Source organism: Aulonocara sp. 'chitande type north' Nkhata Bay, linkage group LG22 (assembly GCF_057382095.1).
Source record: "Aulonocara sp. 'chitande type north' Nkhata Bay isolate Kocher_YH1m ecotype deep benthic linkage group LG22, A_spYH_male_GT1.1, whole genome shotgun sequence".
NCBI classification, from domain to species: Eukaryota; Metazoa; Chordata; class Actinopteri; order Cichliformes; family Cichlidae; genus Aulonocara; species Aulonocara sp. 'chitande type north' Nkhata Bay.
In genome coordinates, this window is record NC_141364.1 from 29420962 (window position 1) to 29443945 (window position 22984).

Consider the following 22984-nt stretch of genomic DNA (forward strand, 5'->3'; position numbering starts at 1 on the left):
GCCTCAGAAATACAGACATTTAAAATGAAGGAAAGATTTCTTGAAGCTTTTTTTTTATTTTTATAAAACACTCTGACTCCCTGTGGTATCAGTGGGAGTTTAATCACGCAGCGATGAGTGAAGGAGGAGAAGCTGGGAGCAGTTTCCTTTTATCTGAAACTGATCTGACTTTTCTGAAATGGCTTCAAAATTCTGTGATGACAGGCTCCATGCCTCCTCTGCCCAAGGGTTAACACTCATGCGGTCAGTCTAGTCTGACTTTTCTTGGTCTTTCACATATGTTGAAGACTCTATTGTGTAGAGATGGCACAAGCCTTTGGTGTCCAGTCCTGATGTAGAATTTATAACTCAGCGACAGCAGGATGAGAGAGGTGCTGCGCTTTACTCTTGCCTTCTATATAAAAGCGCTGCCCAGTTTTTGATTTAAGATAGATAGTAATTTGCTGGTCAATGGTAAATGGTACAAGACTTACAAGATTTGAACACAGTAATCCACTGATGTCTACCTCTTAGAAGCTTGTTGCATCTCACACATCCAAGCTCCCTGCTGGCTGGACTCCAAGGAACAACGTAGTCTCTCTAGTTAACAAAGCATTCTCTTTGAAATAAAACTGTGGTACCGTTTTGTTTGTTTTATGCTGCAAATATAGCGTTGCCTCCCAGGGAATGTTATTTTCAGAGTTGGATGAAGAAGTGATAAATATTCTGGGTCCAAATTTGAAACATCCAGTGCCTCAATAATATCAAAGACACAGATGAAATATCATTACTCTACCCAAGGATTTGAGCAGTATCATTAAATCCAACAACCGGTCTTTTTTTTTTTTTATATGCTGAGTGTTATTATCTTATACAATTCTTCAGAGCTACAGTGTTTAAGACCTTATGTGAAAAAGGTCCAACTATAAAAAAGGTTTTTGTTTTAAGTACTTAAACTTCTTAATTGTCCAAAGAAGATACAGCAGAAAGCTCTTCTCTTCTCCTCCTTTGTTGTTCAAATTCCTTGTGAAAGAAATCTTCTGTTCTTCTTTTGTTTTTAAGTCTTTGCTGTTTTATCTTTATCCAGCCCTTTCAAGTCCTTCCTCTTCTTTGAATGCTTATCTTCTCCAGTTTCAGTTCTTCTTATTCCTCTGATTCAAACTGATTCTCTTTTTCTTTTCCTTTAAATTTTTGTCTGCTAAGGACCAGTATTCGTAGTCAGACCAACAACAGTAGCACTTATCCATTGAGCCCCCCTGAAAGTGTAGTTATGGTATAACTTATTTAGTGCTTTTAGGTCATCATTAGTCACAAGTGCCTTTTTCCTGTCTTCTTTTTTTTCTTTTCCTGTTTTATTCTCTGATTCTCAACAATAGGACTTATAAATCTTTCTGACACATCAGTATCCCCAATTTTTAGAGTCAATATCAGTGAACCATCAAATGCATGAAAATGCACATGAAAGCAGGGCTTTTTTTGTTACCATCTGGAAATAAAAGTTTCTTTCTAGGCATCCTTTTTAAATGCATTAAAGATATGGTCACTTTAATTCACAGATATGGTCGCTTTGTTTAATACTGGCTGTGATCAACACATTACTCTTAACGCTTGAAATAGGGCTGTGCATCAAATCTCAATCTGAGTTGCTAATGCACTCACACTCTGTACATTAAAAGGCAAGCTACCATCCAATTTCCGCTGCCTACCGTGGTCCAGGTCACAGGGGCAGCAGTCTAACCAGAGATGCCCAGACCTCCCTCTCTGCAGTTATCTCCACCTCTTCTCGGTGGACACTGAGGCATTCCTAAGCGACCTCACGGACATCTCTTCAGCATGTCCTGGGTCTGCTCTGGTCCCACGGGCTAAGACTGTTAGATACGCCTCACCTATGAGGCGCCCAGGAGGCATCATCGTCTGATGCCTGAACTGCCTCTACTTTAGTCTTGAACTGGGTCTCAAACTTGAAGATTTTTCACCACAGCTGCTTGTTATTCTGCTGCCAACCACTCCAGTGCAAGCCGTAGGTGATGGCTTGGTAGACTAACAGAACCACGTCATCTGCAAGAAGCAGAGACAAAATCCTGAGACCACCGTACTTGACGATCTCCACGTGGCTCGAACACTTGAGCAACACTTGAACAGATGATAAAGAACTGGTGAAGTCCAACACCCTTCAGGAATGAGTTTAACTTGTTTTGAGAAATGTGAACCAAGTATTTTGGATGCATTCCAGCACATTCTCCAAGTCCACAAAATACCAACATACTGGTTGGGCAAACTTCCACACACCTCAAGCCATCATGCTCCGTGGAGTAGAGACAGCAGTGGACCCAAATGCAGACAAACGAAACATGGAAATGGAACTTGATTTTAACAAAAAGTGTGCCTTTTATTCGGGCCAAAAACACAACGTTAACCAAACATGAAATCCAACTAAATGAGAAACTAATCACAAAAACCTAAACTGGGAAAACTAATAATATGCCCCATCACACCTTCAGATCGCCAAAGGCATTCTGACCCAGTAGAACAGTGGAGTTCCTAGGTGCACATAATATTACATTGTTGTTTGACTTCTCCTGGTTAGACATTTCTTTCATGCTAACTTTCCAGCTAACTTTTGTATGTTTTATTTCTGCTTTGTAACATCTACTGTACGCAACAAGTTCCAGGTAATATACATCATAATTGCATGAAGCCCTCTCATTCTTTGATCTAATTGTGACACAATGACCACAATCCAGATTGCATTCCTATTTCCATGGGTGCAGTGTTGCAGGCTTTGTTACAGTACAAAGAAAGAAACCCTGTAACCAATAAAGTATCACATCTGAGCTGTGAGACCTTTGAAGGCCATTTTAATGTCAGATCGGCTTCCGTCTGTAGTGTGTCACAGGACATCTTTTAAAAAAAAATTCAATTTAGTTTTGCTTTGCTCCTCAAGGCTGTCTGTGATGATACTGCCTGTTGAAACGGTTTAAATGGTCTTATTGAATAATGCACTCAGGATGCACTGTTACTAGGAACAATTTTTGAATAGACAGGAAACATTTTTACAGTAGTAGTAGTTTAATTTGGATATTTTTCCAGTGTTCTGCTTTAGGTCTGTGGTAGTTGGTGCATTTGAAGTGAGTACTACTGAGTCTAGAAGCACTATTGAGTTTTTATGGATTTTCTTTCTACCAATCTACACAGTATTATAGTATTGTATTGGTTGTTCTTAGAGCTGCAATAGCTGAGAAGGGAGAGAGGTGGTACAAAAATGACTCAAATGCATGAATTCATTTGATCTGCTTTGGTCAAATTGTAATAAACTTCTGTTTGCTCAGATAAGTTTCATCTTTTGTTTGAACGAGTGTTTTCTGAAGCCTATCGTGGCTAAGAGTGAGTTGAGACTGTCTAAAGTCCAAGTGAAATTAAACATTTGCTATGCTCATTCATCTTTGGAGTAATAATAAAATACCGAATACTGTTTTTGTACAGCCGTGAACTCTTGTATAAACCAGATGCATCAGCATTGTGCCATAGGCAGGAGGTCACGCTGACAAGCAGCCTGTCAGCTGCGGTCAATCAACCACAGACACTGAAAGGAAAAGAAACTGTGCACTAAGCAACAAGAGGATTTGGGCAGAGCAACAAAGAGATGTCGTCTTTGTGTCTCAAGTTTGTCAGAGTCACTGAATCTAATCTGTTTTGGAACATACAGTAGATGCCTTGATAAATAATGTATTCCTACATTCTTAGAAAATAAAGTACATTACGTTACAAATTTAGCCTTTAAAAAAGGTCCAAACTTGAGATCAAGGATTTTATATATTTTTATTACGAGTTATACATACACTTGTAAAATGGACTGGTGTTTCAATAGCACTGCTCTAGTGTTAAAAACGGCTCAAAGCTGTATCTGTTTTTACATCTGAACCTGCAAATGCAGCCAACTTAGGCAGTGCTGATTCCTGCATTACTTATGTGCTTCTCATTTAACCCAAACAAATAAGGAAACGGGAAGGCTTTAAAAACGAATTATCAAATTTTATTTTTTAAATATTTTGTGAAATTTAAATTCTCGCCTCATATTGCATCTTTAAATCTTGAATAAGTTGCGTAAAAATTAGTAGATATATACATCTATCTATCTATAGCCAAAAAAGGTACACTTGGTCATCTTAAGGTGTAATAATTAACTCAAGTGGCACATTTGTGTAGATTGTAGGGACAGAAGCTCTGAATTAAGATGTTGAGTTTATATTTGCGGGTAATGTTACATTTGGAATGCTGTACTTGTAGGTAGTTGTTCAAATTTTATTCTAGATGTAGATGATTTTCATGTATTGGAGTAGAGAGAATTCATATATTGAATAACAAGCTCCCGCTGTTATTTGATGAAGCCTTTTGTTAAAGCTTTCTAGTCAGAAAATGACTGTTAGGCCAAAACAAACATGCTGCCTCAGAGGAAGAACAGCCTGGTGGGCTGCATGATACAACCTTACCCCCTAATTGGATTGCAGTGCAGTTGATCATCCACTTCTTTTCTGTGTAACTTCATCTTCTTTGTTGCTGTCACTTGTGAAACCCCTGCAGCTTCAAGTAGTGTGGCTTAAATAAGGCAAGCCCTAGAAGAAATGACCACATTTTAGCGACTATGTATTTTTAGTCTGGTTGGGTAAGATTTCTACTAATGTCCCACTATTTAATAATGAGGAATTGTACACTTCAACTTGTATTATTTAACAGTTTAGCAGTCAACTCAGATGTTTTCACATGTAATTTATTTGCATCCTTGTTTTTAAATGTGCAGTGTGTAAAATCTCAGATGGTAGAATCCTGAGAAATCTCTGCATACAAATTTAATGTGACGATGGACTGTAAAGGACAGGGAACTGGTCTCCCTTCTTCCCCAGTCACTGTAAGTGGTTTAACCCTTTAGTCTTCTAGTCAGGGATCCTTAAGCAACGTGCAGAACTCCAGATTGCCCCGATGCATATGTTGCAGAAAAAGTAAGAGTAATAAGCTGTGAGAATGTTTGCTGAGAAAAAGCTGGAAAAGAGGTATGAAAAATATGTTTCTTTAGCATCCTCTTTGGTATCACCACAAAGTCCAAAATCTAGCTTCTGTGAAGGTCCTGTTGCTGTGAAAAATAGAATATACAGATTTGGGGATAGCTTATCCTGACATCCAGGCAGGGGGGGGCCTTGCTTATATGTGCAAGACACTCAGAAACCACATAGAAGTAATATACTAGCATAGATGCTGCTGGTCTGGTCCCTGAACCCTTCAGGAGCTGAAATTCTTTCCTAAACTGGGAAAATTTTGGCTGTTAAAACTACAACTTTTGATCCTCTCAGTTCCCAAACACTTACTGTGTGGATTGTAAAAAGAAGAGATGATGCAACACATGCTGCTTTCTCAGAGAAAGACTTTACGTACAGATAGTTCAGCAAAAAACTTGCACATTTCATTTACTGTACATGTTATCATTGAGTAATTTTAAGAATCCAAAAAAGTCTGCAAACAAGGACGCTCGGGTGACAGACAATGTAGAAGAGAGGGGCAGAGTCCAAATTGGCTTTCTTCTTTTTTTCTGCGATGCAGTGAAGAGATGATGCTTTTTGCAGTGTGTATAACTGACACTGCAGCCTTACCCCATCTTCTTTTATACCAAAATACTGTTTTGTTTTATATATTTTGTTATCTAGGCTTTCAGAAAGCTTCAGCTACAGTTTCTGTAGTTACGCAACAGTTTTCAAAAAAACTTTTGTTTTTCCCCCCATCAGCCGATTAAAACAAATGGGTTTACCCCCAGATTTACAAACCTTAGGCTCTGGAACAGAAAATCTCCTCTGTGATTCCTAAACATGGTCTGGAGACTAAAGCAGGAACAATGGATATCATAATGCAGAGAATGTCTTCAAGAAAGTCAACAAGCGCTCACTTTAAACATAAACTTGTCATAAACAGAAATGACTCTTGAAGCATCAAAACATTTTTTGAGCATCTTTATTTTACCTTGTTCTCTTGGAGTGCCGGGACCCTTTTTGATAACTATTGTAAACAGATCATTACATCATTCTGCTGCTGTCTATGTTAGAGGCGATCACCTTATAAAAAGGGTTTGGGTTCCTTTAAAATGTGCATGTCAGGGTTGGGTAGAGGTGCCTTTCATATCAGATCATAGCAAAACATTTTGATTGTGAGAAAACGTAACTCTAAATAACTGACCACTTTGATAATTGTACCCTCTCCGTGTGTCTGTATAAGGAAAACAGGTGCAGATGGAAATATATGCAAGAAACAAGTGTATAGTTTTATACATGTCTGCAAAACATCATGGTGTCTGTACACCGATCAGGCATAAAACTACGAACACATGCCTAATATTGTGTTGTTCCTGCTTTTGCTCCCAAAACAGGAAAAGTGAGATCAACTTTTTCAGCACTTACAGTAGCTCATCTGTTAGATCGGACCATACAGACCAGCCTTCAATACCCACATGCATCAGTGAGCCTTTGCCACTTACAACTCTGTCACTGGTTCATTACTGGTCCTTTCTTAAAACACCTAGTGACCACAGCAGACCAGGACCACCCTACGAGAGCTGCTGTGACCCAGTCCTCTAGCAACACAACTTGGGCTTTTTCAAACTTGATCAAATCCTTACGCTTCTAACACATTAACTTTGATGATAAAATACACTCGTATAAGGATTGTGATTTACCTCTTATTAGAAAAGAACATCTTTAGTTAGTATGTTATTCAAATCCATTTGAAAAACAAAACAACCATCAAGTAAGCATCAGTACCGCCAACCGGTGCTGCTAATGATGTTAATGTTAACTGTTTTTTTTCTTTACATTTGAAACACAGTTTTTGCAGTAATGGGTATAAAACCTCAAAGATGATCAATGATTTACAGCACTCATGTTAAAGCTGTGTGTTAGTTTTAGATGAGTTGAAGCAGACATCTTAAAAAGAATTGGCTGGCAAAAATTTCACAAAACATTCTTCCGCTTGACTTAAAGTTGGTGTAAATTCGGATTGAGCTGGAGTAAAAATGGAGCAATAAAAACCAAAACATGTTGTTTTGGTGGCGGATGGAAGCATTCAATGTGTTTTTTTTCCTGGATTGAACAGACAGCATCATTCATCACAATCATGAAAGTAGGTGCCATGTTTTCACCATCTTTAGCATTCATTTAAGGTTACGTTGTCTCTTAACATAATTTTCTTTGAGCTTTTTCTTCTTCAGCGACTTAACGAGGCCCACCTGGATGAATTAACGGCACCAGCTGTTCAGCGGAAAATGTGTTGATTTGCATGTTTTCTTTGCTAATTTTTTTTGTGCTACATTTAGATGGAAAACTAATCACTACTTTAACATTGCACACTAAGATTGAGTGAGAATGTGTCAGGTGCACAAATTCTCATTGCATATTTTGTGTCTGGCCTCCTGTGGAGTTGAGTGTCGTCAGGTTTCATGCATTGATAAACTTGTGGTACTTCATATTTTTCTCCCTAGGCGTTGTTCAGTCATACATATACTCAGCATTATGATATCACGCCTGGGCTGCATGTCTGATCCAGTCTGGGGACAGAGGCTGTGGTAGTGTAGCACCATGTGGACAAAACTAGTCTTTCCTGATCATCGTGTTACTTGTTCCCACCTGTGCCTCCTTTGTCATAAACTGGTAGTGGCTTTAGACAGGCCACAGCTGAGAGAGCCTCGCTCTCCATTCTCTCTGGGAGCTGAATGAATAAAAGATGAGCACAGTCACAATAGGAAGACATCTGTGGCAAAACAAACAAAACATTACTCTTTCTGCCGCAGCGCGCGCACACAGCCATCTTGGAATATGAGACCGCGCCATTTTCCCAGAAATAAATATATATTCATACGACTGTATAGATAACAAAGGTAGCAATTTATTGTATTAGTTTTAAATAAGCATAGACATAAACTGAATCGTTTCTTAATAGCAGAAAATAAACTGGTGTCAGACCTTTCGTTCATCACTGTAACTTCATTGCTGCGCTTTAGATATAAACCTCGCTTCAGTCGTCTTTCAGAAACACTTCTGTACAAATTCATGTCTCACGAGGATGAAATACTTTTGTCTGCACAGCCCGTAACATGAAAGGTAAACGGGATTATTAATGCTCCAGTGACTGTGTTACCATGAGCAGACTGTCGGCTGCCTCTGCGTTTCTTTGTCATTTGACTCCATCAGGATGACTCCCTTCGGAGTACTAGGGGCACCTAACACATGTTCTGGTTTTGATGGGGCCAGTGCAGCTAATCACAGTCACTCAAGACAATGCTTGCAAGAATTATTATTTTTATTATTATTATTCTTTTTAAAACAGAAGCTGCGTCAAACTATACAGAGCATATAAGGAGGACAGGAAACAGCTGTCATTTTCCTACTTTCTGCTGTAGTCACATTAGCAAACACAGTGGTTGGAGACCAGTGCACGAACAAAATGTTTGTGGTGGTCTGTCAATGACTTGCACAATGGTTGCTTTTAAGCCAAGGATCTTTCACATTCAGTTGGTATTTTCAAATAAACATAATAAGATGGAGTTAATCTGCTCTTTGTGGTTGAAGGAGGTCAAGTTAGCAATTTCATGCAAACTGTTTGTGATGATACGGTGATTAACTGTGATGAATTGGAGAAAATCTGTTGCCGTCTACTTACATTCGGTGTCCAGTCAGAACCTCACAGATGTGAAATTCCTCGACTCACTTTCATATTTGAATACGACTAGAATACAGTCAGTTGTCCACTGGTTGAGTTGTAAAGAGACACAGGCTCATCGGAGTAGACTGACTCAGACTGACCGCAATGGGTTGTGTAAATTGGAAAGCAATTACATGACAACAAGAGTTGGGCCGCAATTGTTTGAAGACAGGTTGCCTCCCATCACCTTGTAATCAAAGTTAGTCACTGCAACAACTATAATTCTTAACACTTGTTGCTTTAGCTCTCAAAAATGTACATTTACACAGAGAAGGTTGAACGCAGGTGATCAAATCTGATTAAACAGGACTGCATTTTGTCCCGTGAGGTTATTTAAGTGTATTTGTGATGGTTCATTAAAAAAAGATCTGGTCATCAACAAAGGAGAGCTCCATAGCAGAATCAGCCAGAACAGTGGCTCAGAGAAACGCAGCTCTTGAATCTACAGACAGACTTGATCATGAGAAATGTGTCTGACTACTGATTTTATTAAGCTAGAGATTTGTAATCTTAATTTGAAATGATTGGTTTTTCAGAAGAATTATGCAAATTGAGCATTAGCTTGACGTTTGTTTGAAAATTGAAAATGATATTCATAAATCTCTTTAAAATTCGAATGTAGAGCGCATCTTTAACCCAACACAGCGGAGCAATACAACTTTCACAGTGGTGTTATTGATTACATGGCTTTTAAAATTAGCTCTGCTTTGCACTGGTGGCCTGTACTTTCGCCCTATTGCACCTCAGACAGGCCTCATTTCTGCTGCTATTCTTGTGACTTGTAATCAAAGAGTGTGATGACATCATCCACAATCATAGCTGTTTACCTGTAGAAATGTGAGGCCTGATGTTGCATATTTAAATAAATAGCTTCCCCCTTTCCCCTTTCATTTACTTCATCTCATTGCCTCCCCCCCTCTCCTTTAATTCACTGCAAAAAGCTCTGAGTTTATGAATATTTAAAGGGGAGTGTTATTCACAAAACCTTTATTTAATGCTGCCTCTGTTCACATCCTCTTAGAGGGTTTTTACATGCTTTGCTTATGAATCAAGCAGGGAATTGTAAACCGTTGTTCTTGCAGCGAGCTTGCATATCACTTTATTCTGTGAGTGCGTGTTAAACCCAGCCTGCTTGCTGTTCCTCCAATACCTCAGAGCAGGAGAGGCTCACCTGCACAGACAGAACACATGCTTTTATTCAGGTGATGTATCATTCATTTGGCACTTCTGTCTGAAGTGGATGCAGCTGAGCCATTTTTCGCAGGTAGCAGGAGTTTGTGGCATAAATTAGAGCATCAGGTATAGTGACGGGCACCGAGAGACTGGTGGGTAAAAGATCCATCGGCGGCTTTGTTGCTCTTGAAAGCTTACTGCAGAAGAAATGTGATAGTAACACCTTGTATGGTGCAGCCTGAGGCAGGTAAATCAGATGCCCCTCAGATGCTGTTTCTTTCCATTGTCTTGAACAAAACACACACACACCAACAAGTGCTCTGGTAAGCACACATTTGCGCAAGCTGCATTCAAATGGCTCCATGCGCGTCTCTGTTTACTTTGACCAAATACTTTTGCATCCACGTCTTGCCACCTTGTATCCCAATGGGAAATTCCTTGGCATTTGTTTTCCGATATTTCTTTGTTTCACCGATCCTTTATGTTTGTTTTGTGTGTTTGCAGAAAAAGTGTTTGGGGAATTTCTGAGCTGGGAGTTAGATGAGGCATTGTCTCACCTGCCTCTAAAGCCGGGCCAGTCTGTGACACTGACTGTCAACATCAAAGTCAAGCTCGACTTCTCCGGCCAGGAAAACCTGCTGCAGGACCTCAACGATGGTGAGCCCTCTCATAATTCAGCACTAAAGATGAAAAATGCAGTTGACTGTTTCCTGTTTACTATAAGGTTACAATCTATAGGTGTAAATAATCATCAAGGTTTACAGGTTAGTACTTATTTATCAATATTTAGGTACTACAACATTAGAGATTTTAACATTTCAACCTTTATCGAGATGTATGTTTGTGTGCAAGTGCAACTAGGCATGCCAGACAGGTATGTTTGATGCTCATTAGAAAAAACAAAACTAAATAAAAAGAAGCATAAATAACATCAAAAAAAGGTTCAATCAAGTTTGTCACCTGTCCTGACCAGTCTGTGCTGATATCATCTTAATTCATGATAACCCTCTTAAACAGACTAAGCACTAAATAACACGACATATTTTTAATAAGCTACTGGAACTAAACATTGAAAACTGCTTTAACTATGGCAATTTTAGTCTTATATTTACCACGGGAAATTAAATTTGTACTAAATGGTTCAATAGTTGTATTATCTTATTTTAAAAAATCATTAAACTTTATTTTTGGTCTATGTTGGTGTTACAGGTACCGGGTGGCAGCACCTGTAGACAGCTATATATGTGTCCTGTAAACAGGAAAGAAATGATCAGACAGGGAGACGTGGCTTGCCGTTTCCTGAATACTCCGCCATTATTTATTCAAATTCACAATTATGCACTCCTTTTATTTCTTTTACAGTATTACAACTGTGTATTTATTATTCTTAACATAGCTCACACATTCTCCATATGTGTTCTGTTACCAACTAGACTAAAGGGAATTAACACATTCTAATGTCATAAACATGACCAATTTTCTTGTAAGACTTGGTTCAAAATGAATTCCAACAAGACAAATCTATAAATCTCAAATAGTTTGAAAGAATGGTGTAATCAGCACCATCTTGACATGTGCACTGAATTCACGGAAACACTTTATGGCAGAAAACAAGATACTAAAACAATACAGAATAACGGTGGAGCCGATCACTAACATCACAGAGCATAGGTGTGTGACCCAAACTAACATGCTAACCATAGCATGCTGCTAAAGCCGTAAACGGATACTTACAAAAGTCTAATTTACTGTACTACACAATGTTGTACGCTTTCACTTTCCAACCGTAATGATTAATCTATGCTATATAATGGATGTGATTGCTATTATATTCTATTTCGGGCACGATGCGAACCTGTAAATAGGAAAGAAATGATCAGACAGGGAGACGTGGTTTGCCGTTTCCTGAATACTCCGCCATTATGAGAAAACAGCGCGGAGCATGCGCTTCAGGGTATGGCGTTATTTTTGTGCCACTATTCTGAGCGCACGTAAAAAAGGTTTGCAGGTGCAAGTGTTGCATTTTGAGGAGAAATTTATTTTGAGCGAAGAAAAGCTGAATTTGAGTGAACAAAATTCATTGCTGCATGCAAAAAATGTATATCCGTGTTTGCTATTATCCATATACACACGCACAATAGCAGCCCCTCTCGCTCAGTTTTTGTATTTGCGCTCGCAATGTGTCGCTCACGCTCTCAACATTTCTGCCCGTGCACGCTCAACTCGTTCTGTACACCGTTATATTTGTGCCACAAAACCAGCCAATCACAGACTTGGATGCAAAAAAATCTGATTGGCTGTTTTTGTCTCCAATCAGCTCGAAAGGACGAAATGCAATATCCCAGAATCCATTTCGTCCAAAGCTCAAACGAGGCAGTGGCGGAGGAACACAGAGTGGCGGAGTTTGAAATATTACTCTTTCTGGGACACAAAATAAACTTTTAAGATATTTTCATGTTAGAATGTAGCTGTGTGAACTTCAAATATCTGCTCGATTTATCAAGACATCACATATTTGCATAAGTGCTCCAACGTTTTCGGAGATGCCTGTTACCCACCAGCTGACCGGGTGGGAACTCGGGTTAAACATAATATATAAGGCTGAACTGACAAAAAAAATCACCGACTACACCACCAGGTATTATTGGAAAAACCATAAAGCCTTTGAACGAAAACAAACGCTGTTGTGACAGTGATGTACACTGTTTTGTTGGTATATATGTATGATTTGTATCACCTTCATGTTTCCAGCTTTACAGCTGTGGCTCCAGCAAACATCAGCTGATACTAGAAATTAATTTTAAATAAATTCTAACAACAGCTGATCAATTTTGAACGTGCTGCTGTTGTTGTTTAGCGCAACATCCGCTGGTTTCCTGTTTCTGGCGCAAAGTGGGAGATAAACAAACAAGAGAGACGATCAGCTGATCATTGATCAGTTTCATGATTGAAGTAGCAACAGGAGAGGGAGGGAGAATGAGGAGAGAAGAGGCAGCTAAGACACAGAATAACTCCAGCTTTGTGTCTTTTTTATTCTCGCTGAAGTCTTTTCCCCTCAATACGGATGTATTGTAATTGGTCCAGCCCAGAGTTGATTATTACCAGCTGGCTAATCCACCACCTTTCATTGTTTATACCATTACAAAAACAAACAAACTAACATAAAAATGAAAAATCACCATTGGCCCACCGGGCAAATGCCGGGTAAATGCCCAATGGCCAGTCCAGGTATTCGGTCAGCTGGTGGGTAACAGGCATCTCCAAAAACGTTAGAGCACTTATGCAAATATGTGATGTCTTGATAAATCGAGCAGATATTAGAAGTTTACACAGCACCATTCTCGCATGAAAATATCTTAAAAGTTTATTTTGTGACTCACAAAGAGTAATATTTCAAACTCTGCCACTCTGTGTTCCTCCGCCACTGCCTCGTTTGAGTTTTGGACGAAATGGATTCTGGGATATTGCATTTCGTCATTTCGAGCTGGTTGGAGACGAAAACAGCCAATCAGATTTTTTTTGCATCCAAGTCTGTGATTGGCTGGTTTTGTGGCACAAATATAACGGTGTACAGAACGAGTTGAGCGCGCACGGGCTGAAATGTTGAGAGCGCGAGCGACACATTGCGAGCAAGCGCAAGTGCAAAAACTGAGCGAGAGGGGCTGCTATTGTGTGTGTGGATAATAGCAAACACTGAAATACATTTTTTGCACGCAGCAATGAATTTTGTTCACTCAAATTCAGCTTTTCTTCGCTCAAAATAAATTTCTCCTCAAAATGCAACACTTGCACCTGCAAATTTTTTTTACGTGCGCTCAGAATAGTGGCACAAAAATAACGCCATATTCAGGCTGCTAACAACAGGCCAAACCATGGTCTCACACTCCCACCTACTGGTACAAAAATGGAGCGTCAAATATCCCGGGGTAGTTACCAAGTTTCCTGTTAAAATTACTGTAGTTATTTAGGGCATTCCCAAATGGAAATATCACTTACATTGAAAGTAAAATTACTTAAATTAATTCACATAAAAGTGATCACATATTAGTGGGTATCACACACTAGTGTGGCAGCACTAGTGTATCTTTAACTTTATCATTAAAAATGATCCAAAATGCTGCGGAGCTGTTGGGCTATTTAAAAAAACAAAAAACAGAACCCCGGCCCAAAAACTGCACAGTTAGTGGTAATTAGTGGTTCTTATTTTGTGCTTTTCTACCACTCAAAGCACAGCATGCGTCATTCACCCATTCAAGTGCTTCTTTATATGTCCAAGTGCTTTCACATTTGCACTGTGATGAATGCATCAGGAGACACTCTGGGTTCAGCCTCTTGCCAGCGATTGAACTCGCAACCCTCCGATTAGTAGATGACCTGCCCTGCCTTTTGAACCGCAGCCACCTATACAGTGGAGTCCAATAAAAATAAAAGAATCAGATCGTAATTGAGCTTTATAAACCCCAGTCTCAGTCTGGCTAAATTATCAGGTCTGTATATCTCTGCTTGCGTACCGTAACATATTTATAAGCTAACCATGAATATTTTTTAAAAAAAGGCTTCGTTAGTAATAAGACATGGATTAGTGCTCTCGCCTCACAGGAAAAAAGGTTCCTGGCTCGAGCATGCAGGTCAGCTGAGGCCTTTCTGTGTGGGATTGTGTCTTTGTAAGTTTCCTCAGGTGCCCCGCTTTTCTCAGTGCAGAAACATACATATTGGTTCAGCTAATGATTGTAAAATGACTCTGAATTGCTTAATGACAGCTGGGAAAAGCTCTAGCCCCCTGTCACAGTGAGTTGCATAGTCATTTAAGAAAATGGATGGTTTCTGTAATAATGTCAAGTGTCTTGATTGAAACTTCTCTACCGATGGTTACTTTTGCATTTGTCTTTCAGTGGAGTGGTGTTGAAACAATAGACGGAACAGTAGCTGACAGAAATTTTGAATAATTGTTGGTGTTTTAAAAAAAATGATGGCTTTACCTTTTCAAATTCAGGAGCTTTCCTCTTTTCTGTCATTGCACAAGTACATTTAGCCTATTTCCTTCCATTTTTATAGACAAAGCAATCGCTGAACTAAACTGGTGATCAGTAAGATAATCATTTTGAGGGCTAGCCCTGCAATGGAAAATAGTAAAGTCATCTTTGAACTATCCGTCTCAAATTATGTACATATTGATTGCTGATGAGTGTTCATGTGCTGCTGTACAGAGGAGTGTTCTTGTTCCAGGCATTCTGCCTGCCTTATTTAAGATTCTGCAGTAATAGGATCGAGGTCTCAAGGTCTCCACACCTCCATTTCCCTCCTAGCTTTTAGTTTCCTCGCTTGGATTTCCTCTCTTCTAATTCTTATTTCTGCTTAAAAAAATAGTCCGACCTTCTCCCCTACCTCGAAGCTCATTCATTGTGTTCCTCCTCGTAGCCTCTCATAGTTCATGCCCAGCCTTCTTTCTTTCCTGTCTCATTCCCAAGCTCTCTTCACACTGTTGAACCTCTTTACTACAGCCTCTATGGGCTGATGAATATTAATGAGCGATCAATACGGACCTGCTCGTGCAGCACAGAGTATTTTTCTCAGTGTGTTTGCGTGTACTTGCACGTGAATTCAAATGACAGGGAAAGTAAACGCATACAATGCTGCATGTTTATCTCAGCTCCAGTGCCAACTCGCCTCATGAGGTCATTTAAGCGACACTGCTTTAATGTTTTAATTAGCTGAGCAATAATTGAGGCCCTGAAATAAGGAGATAAGACTTGTTTTCTGCTATAAAAAGCAGTTACTATAGTGACACTATGGGATGCCGTTTTTATTAAACACATTTGATGCTATGTAATGGAGTCACATTAATAACGCTGTGTTAACATGCTGATGTATGGACAAGTCCTTATTTTATCAGAGGCAACTTGGCCCGAGTATCTTGCCCAGAGGGAATAAGATACTTGGCTGTTTATGCAGTTGTTTTGTGGTGTATGAAACAGATGCATATTACCTCTCTAAAGGAAACGTTTGAGTGGAACATTATTGACGATGATATTGATCGGCACAGGCTTTCTTATTTCTTTTCAAAGTTTTTCTGTCCCCAAGCAATGGTTTAAATACCATTTGTGGCAAATCATTGAGCAATAATCTACCCTTTTGTTATGATTCGGCATTTCAAGATGACATGAATTTGTGTCTAAGAAATACAATCCACAAAAAACGGCACTGCTCATATAAACAATGTGTTGATCTGCAAAGACCAAAAACAATGCTGAATTGCTGAAATATGCGATTTTCTTCATGGCAGCACTCTTTTTAACAACCTTGAAAAAATGTGCCAGAAAACCATTGAGCCATTTTCTGTTTTGGTGTTTTCCACGAGGTCTTCAAGATCAACTTATTGATTTATTGGTTGAAAATTGACAAAAATCATTGTTACTCTAACTTAAAAGCTACGATTCTTACAGATGTGGTGTGTATTGTAAATAAATGTAAAGTTTAAAAATATAAAATATCATGTTACGTTTGACCCCTGACCTCTGCTTGAAGGTCAACAGACTTATCTGAAGGTTATTAGTGTTAAAAGTGTTAATGATACTATACAGATCTGTTTAAAACCCTTTTTACTGCCATTGTTTGTATTATAGGGAATTATATATGTGGATTCCTAATATCACATTACTTCGGACTGACCTCTTCTTCATGTCACATTTAACCTCTACTCTTACTTTTACATTTCATATCTACCTTTCAAGATGACCCTAAATGTCATACTCTCTTTGTGAAACGAACGAACAGGGATGATTAGTATTCAGTATGCTGTGAAGGGCCCTGGTTCAGTATTTCAAAAGACACGTTTGTCCTCTTGTAAAAGTTAGATGATAGGGTCTTTTACACTTTGGGTAGACAGCCACTTTTCTAGCTAAGCTAATGTAAATGTGTTGTAGTTTTTATTAAAAAGGAGTACCCATATTTTGTAGCAGTTTCTTAAATGTTTAGCCAGCTAAACAAAATCTAATCTGAAGAAATGCTTGTGACCAACTGTTCACGTATCCTGTGTCAAAAGCAATTATTACAACAAATAAAATTTTAATAAGATTTTTTTAAAAATGAAAGCAAAAAGATGCCCATTGTTACCGATCCATTTAATTGAAATTTCTCTGTGTTATAAATATTCATTGTCCTTGGTAGCACAAGTAGGTCAACACAATCAGTCCTGAATGAATATAGTTGTTAAAAACTGCAATAACAAAATCTGAAGATGGCTGTGAGCATGTGGATGAATACGAATGTGGACACATGGAAACTTTCCTTTACTTTGCCCACATGAAATATGAAAACAAACTCTGTGTGTGGTCAGAGATTCGGTGTGCACACTACTTGTGTGTTGTTACTTAATGCAACTGTACACAATTATGTGCAGTAATTCACCACGGTGCAGAGAAAATCAGCCTGCTAGCTTAACTGTCCACGTGGCACTCAGTGTGTAGTGTTTGAGCTGAGACCAGTGGGTTAAATTATGCCACGGGAAACAGAGGCAACATTCAAAACAGGTTGACCCTCAATGATTTATCCTCAGACAGGCTTATCTCTCATTCTGTGTCCAGCTCAAAACCACGAAATCATAACACAGGATCAAATGGAAGTGATGTCATCACTCAGGAGTAATGGGCCTTGACTTACAGTGCTTTATTGTGTTAAATGGTGTGGGCGTCGTATCTAATGACAGTGTCAGTGTCTACATTAATGCTGCGGCTGTCTTTGAAGACAGCACCTTGTACCGTAGTCAGTGTCTGCAACTGTCAGAGAAAGAGACGCCAGAGACGCATCACTGGAGGCTGGAAGAATTTTTTTTTTTAAATCTTGCATGTCCTCAGTCGACATCTCTGAGCGTATGCACTGCTGTCCTACTGATGTAGCTAGTTTCAGATTACTTAACTTTTAACTTAGACCGCCAGGCTGAGCTCTTAAGAACACCTTTTTTAAAAGTATTTAAACTGTGACATTTTGATGTTAGATTTCAAATGTACTCTCGTTGTCAAATCATACAGCACAGCTGCTATTCAATCTACACTTTCCTTTACATGGAAGCTTTTTATATTTTTGCTGTTGTGAACAGCTCGAGTATGTGGATTCTTTTTTTGGAGAAAATCTTTGTTTCAAAAACTTTGTTTTTACTTCCAAGGTACAGACTAAATCAGTCTGTAGTGCTCACTATCAGAAAAGAATTTGTTAAAATACACTGATCGAAAAATGTAAAAGAAAAGCTTTGAAATCACATCAGGGAAAAAAATAAATAATGCTGGACATCTATACTCGTATGGACAAGGTAATATGTTAGGAATATAAGGATGCCATTTGGTGCAAATGGAAATGCTCAGCCTACAGAGAACTGAATTTAAAGACACCTTGAAACATAATGTCCCAGAGGTGTTGTATTTTTACTTATTTTTAGTGAGGTGAGCTTGGTATTGATTCCATCATCCTCCAGGAGCTGCCTGCAGACTCGCACCATATGAGGCCAGGCAGTGTCGTGCATCATGAAGTACCTAGGACCCACTGCACCAGTGTAGGCTCTTCTAATTCTAGTACAGTGGTTTGCAAAAGTATTTGGCCCCCTTGAACTTTTCCACATTTTGTCACATTGCAGCCACAAACATGAATCAATTTTATTGGAGATACCAGTCCTGGTGATTGGTGAAGGTCCTCTATGATCCTGTCTAGCTCTCCTGAAGTAACCGGCTGTCTCTTAGAATCTTCTTTATGCTCTTGAGACTGTGCTGGCATATAGAGCCAACCTTCTGACAGTGGCATATATTGATGTGTCGTCCTGGAAGAGTTGAACTACCTGTGCAGCCTCTGTAGGGCACAGGTATTACCGCATGCTACCAGTAGTGACACTGACCCTAGCCAAAATCAAAGCTAGTGAGGGGGTAAAAGTTGTCAGAGAAGATGAGGGAAAACTCTCAGTGGCCTTCACCTATAAATCCATTTCTGTTTTGGGGGGGTTGTCTCATAGTTGCCCCTCTAGTGCACCTGCCCTTAATTTCATTAATACCAAAGCGGCTGAAAAGGATTAGCAATCCCCTCTGCTGCTTAGCTGACCGATATCCAAGAGGTTTTATTGAGTTGGTATTATGCTATGAATCAATTCCTGATATAAATCTTATGTAGGTTTCCATATAACTCTCATCTTGATACATATCATTGATGAATCAAAGCAGCATTTATAAACATTTGCAACCTGCTTTCTCTCATTGCTAGAGGTGGCTTTTAAAAAATATTGTAAAGCTGTAAAAGCATCTCCCTTCAAAAAGATGTGGAAATCCACCTTAATCCTTCAGTTTAGCTACAAGAGTAATCAATCTTTGGGAAAGGTGTCTCACAGAAGCTGAATTTACTCTGAAATAATACAAACAAACAAAGTTGGACATTGGTCTGTCTCATGAAATCATGAGGGAGGAGAAAGAAACAACTCCACTCTTTTCAGCTCATATACTATCAAATCCTAGTGACTGTGATCGCTAATCACTTCACGCATTCCCTGATCTTTGTCACTTTGACACTTAGATTTCTAACTAAAATTAGTTTTTCAGTTTAAATGTGGAGGCATTTATATGCTTTATAAAAATAAATCAATCCAAATGAGGTAATACATAGTTAAAAAATTCACAGGCGTCATCGGCAAGTTAACTTAATGTACACAAAGAGCCAAGAAAAGGGGATGTTTTGCTCCCAGATCTGCTCCTGTGTTTGAAACGCTCCCCGGATGTCCTACTCGGATCAGCTGCAGATGCTTATTTACGGTATAGATATGTATCAAAGTATCAAAGCGGAGACCGAAGTGGAATTTAATTTTGTGGAAGAGAGAGAAGTCGCAACAAGACAAATCTAGTGAGTGAAGATTGTGAGGTTTTTAGCGTGCTGTACGCTTTTAACTGACTTTATACGTGTGTCTCACTGTCCTCCTTAGCCCGTAAGCCCGGTTTAGAAACTAGCAACTAGGCTGCTATCAAAAACTAGCTGTAGCCTGAATCCTTATACTTACTGCCCTTCACTGATTTCTGCTGAAATTTAGGATTCATTCTAAAGTTTTATTAATAACATGTAAAGCCCTACATGGCCCAGCTTCTGTTGCTGTAGCAGAGCTATGAGACCTGACCCCAGCAGTTGGCCTCTCTTGTTGTCTGATCGGGGTCTTCAGTTGTTTGATGCGCCTGTGTTAAAACCAGAGAACCATTCTTTAGAGGCTGTAGCTCCTAAACTTTGGAACAGTCTTCCTCAGTCTGTCAGGTTGGTCGAATCATTTTGTTTTAAATAACAGCTCAAAACTAATTTTATAGGTTAGGCTTTCTTTAATCTCTCTGTTCCATTTTCATTTTGGTCTTTGTTCTTCTCATAGTGTACAGAGGTGTACATATGAAGGGATGAAAGTAAGACTGTATGTCAAACTATGCATGTTTGACTGTGTGTTTGTATGTTTGGACATGCACACTTATTTTTGATGTGCAGTTTTATGTCAGACTGCTATGTATGCTAATACTATGCTACTATGTCTAAATTTGATAAATATGGAAACAGCTCTGATCGCTAGCTGTTTTCCCTCACATGTTACCAGACATCTTTTTTTTAACTCATAGAAACATATCAGATAAAATCTAAAAAAATCCTCTTAACATTAATGAATAAAAAAACTAAAAGATGCCACAAATACCCTGTTTGCTAATGTCACTGTTAAAAAGTCCAATCACTGCCTTATCAACTACAATCCCCTAATCTTATGCACAAATTACCAACACAAAAAAATAAATTTTTTTCTACAACTTATCACTGATTGTATTTTCTTTTACTGATCCATCCATGCAATTGGAAAACTTTAAATGTTCAAAACTTTTAATGTTTTTATATCTTATGAACCCCCATTAAAAATAGAATTAGTTGCAGATATAATACTTGGCTCTGTTCACAAGTCTTCATTGCCATCAACAGCAGAGATAAAGCACAAGAACGATCCAAGGTCTCTCCCTGAAGATTTCTCTAGGCCACAAAGAAATGTCTGCACTAGCCTGATTAGGAAAGCTAAATCAAATTATCATCTAGTGACAGTCATCTAGTCTTACTTCCACTAAATTCTACAAGACTGTGTCAACTTTTTAAATTAATCAAGGTCCCACCTTCCACCTCAGATCAAGGAGAGATCAGGTTGTGGGTTTGATGATCCTGAAAGACTCCATAGCTGAAGCTTTGAATTACCATTTCCTCCCTTGTGGTCTTTTTATTTAACAGGAATATGTGTTCATTCTACTATATATAATTACCATATTGGTTCTGCAGAGGGATGCCTCAATGCCTCACCCCTTTCTTGACTATTTTTTTTGTTGTAAAGTCATAAGTCCTAAGCCTTAAACTATGTGCTCTAAACTAAGTGTTTTGCATATTTGCCACATTTACATGTCTCAGATCATTAAACAGATTTTAATATTAGACAAAGATAATCCCAGGGAATACAGAATACAGTTTTTAAACGATTACGTCATTTATTAGAGGAAAAAAACAAATCTACCTGACTCTGTGTGACGTTAAGTGATACCTATCCCTGGGAGAAAGAACTTCTTTGACATTTTGCGATAACTGCTAATCAGTCTTTTACATCACTGGAGGAATTTTGGCCCACTCTTCTTTTCAGAAGTGTTTTAATTCAGCCACATTGCAGACTTTTTGAACAGGCGTAGCTTGTTTAAGCGCATGTGCAAGGATCACAATCAGATTTTAGTCCAGACTTTGACTAGACTTCTCCAGACTTAAACAATCAGAGGTGGACTTGCTGTTGTGTATATCAAATAATTGTCCTGCTGTAAAACTTAAGTGCGCTTGAGCTTCAGGGCATCAACTGACAGCTCGACTTTCTTCTTTCATTGTCACATGTGTTTAGTCTGGACATCACTATGAAGAGAACTGGGCTCTGAACCTGTCGTTTCTGGTATTCTCTGGAAAATGTCAAACAAAATCCAGGATGTTGGGCTGTGAGTTTAGGTGCATCTAAAAGATGTCAGGCCCTCATGCCACCCTCATCTGCATGTTTCTGATAGTTTGGTCAGGAACTAGCCTGCTGGAGATTATTGTAATCATTGTATGTCCTCTACACCTTTGAGATAGGGACTGGGCTGGGAGGCTTGGAACACCTTACTATTTCATGTTTAGATGTGCCATCCTGCATGACCTTTGCACCCTGAATGGCATGCATGTATCATCACATGCTAACAGTAGTGACAAGAACATAATAAAAAGTAAAACTGGAGAAAAATCAGTCAGGAGAGATGAAGAGAGAACAATGGTCTGGGGCTGCTGTCAGCAAATCCACTTCCTTTTTTCTGGGGGTTGTCTTGCTCTTGCTTCTGCTGTTCCCATGTGGTCACTTTCATTTTTTACTAAAGCAGGTCAAATGGATTCACAGTGGTTTTTACGTCTTGCACAGTTTAATTAACTTTGTTATGCTGTGATGTTTTTATTATCTTAGATTTTGAGCAGCATATAATAACAAGTTTATCAGCTGCATTGAAAAATATGCCACAGTAGTTTGAATTTCATGAATTGTGATGTCCAGAAAAGACAACTATGCTGAAATACACAATATGTGACAGAACGCTTTTAAACACAGTGATCAACACTGCGGTCTTTAACAGTTAAAGTTTATATTGAATGAGGATCGGGTCCAGCAGTGCTTGACTTGCATTTTCCATTATCTTGATGGTTCTTCCTCTGAACGACCAATTGAAAAAGATTCTAATGTAACGGTCATATTTTCAAAATCTGTTAGATATACTTGTCTTGTAGGAAAAAGCCTCGTAAAGGTGAGTGCAGCTGACCTATCATCACTGCATTTCATGGACGTCTAGATCTCTGCTAATAATGTTCCATTTATTTCAGAAATGACACTCCCAATCTTTGCCCCTCTATTTAAACACTGGCAGCAAGGCCGCCTGTGATAAAAATGCTGAGTTCACCTGAATTTCCCTGAGGCCGTTAGGCAACGAGACAGATGCTGATTGGAAGGTGGGTGAAAAAGGAGGTGATGATTGTGAGGGGTGCTATCGTTAATCACAACACTGATTACTCACAC

At 38.9% G+C, this 22984-nt stretch overlaps 1 protein-coding gene across 5 annotated transcripts in view; it reads left to right on the forward strand.

Annotated features, from left to right (window-relative positions):
• trappc9 (trafficking protein particle complex subunit 9) overlaps nucleotides 1-22984 on the forward strand; it is a 238906-nt gene that overhangs the window by 59303 nt on the left and 156619 nt on the right. For all 5 annotated transcript variants that reach the window (XM_086279548.1, XM_086279549.1, XM_086279545.1 and 2 more), the window contains one exon: nucleotides 10393-10545. In XM_086279548.1, the coding sequence (XP_086135674.1) occupies nucleotides 10393-10545 (153 nt within the window). The remainder of the gene's footprint in view (nucleotides 1-10392; nucleotides 10546-22984) is intronic.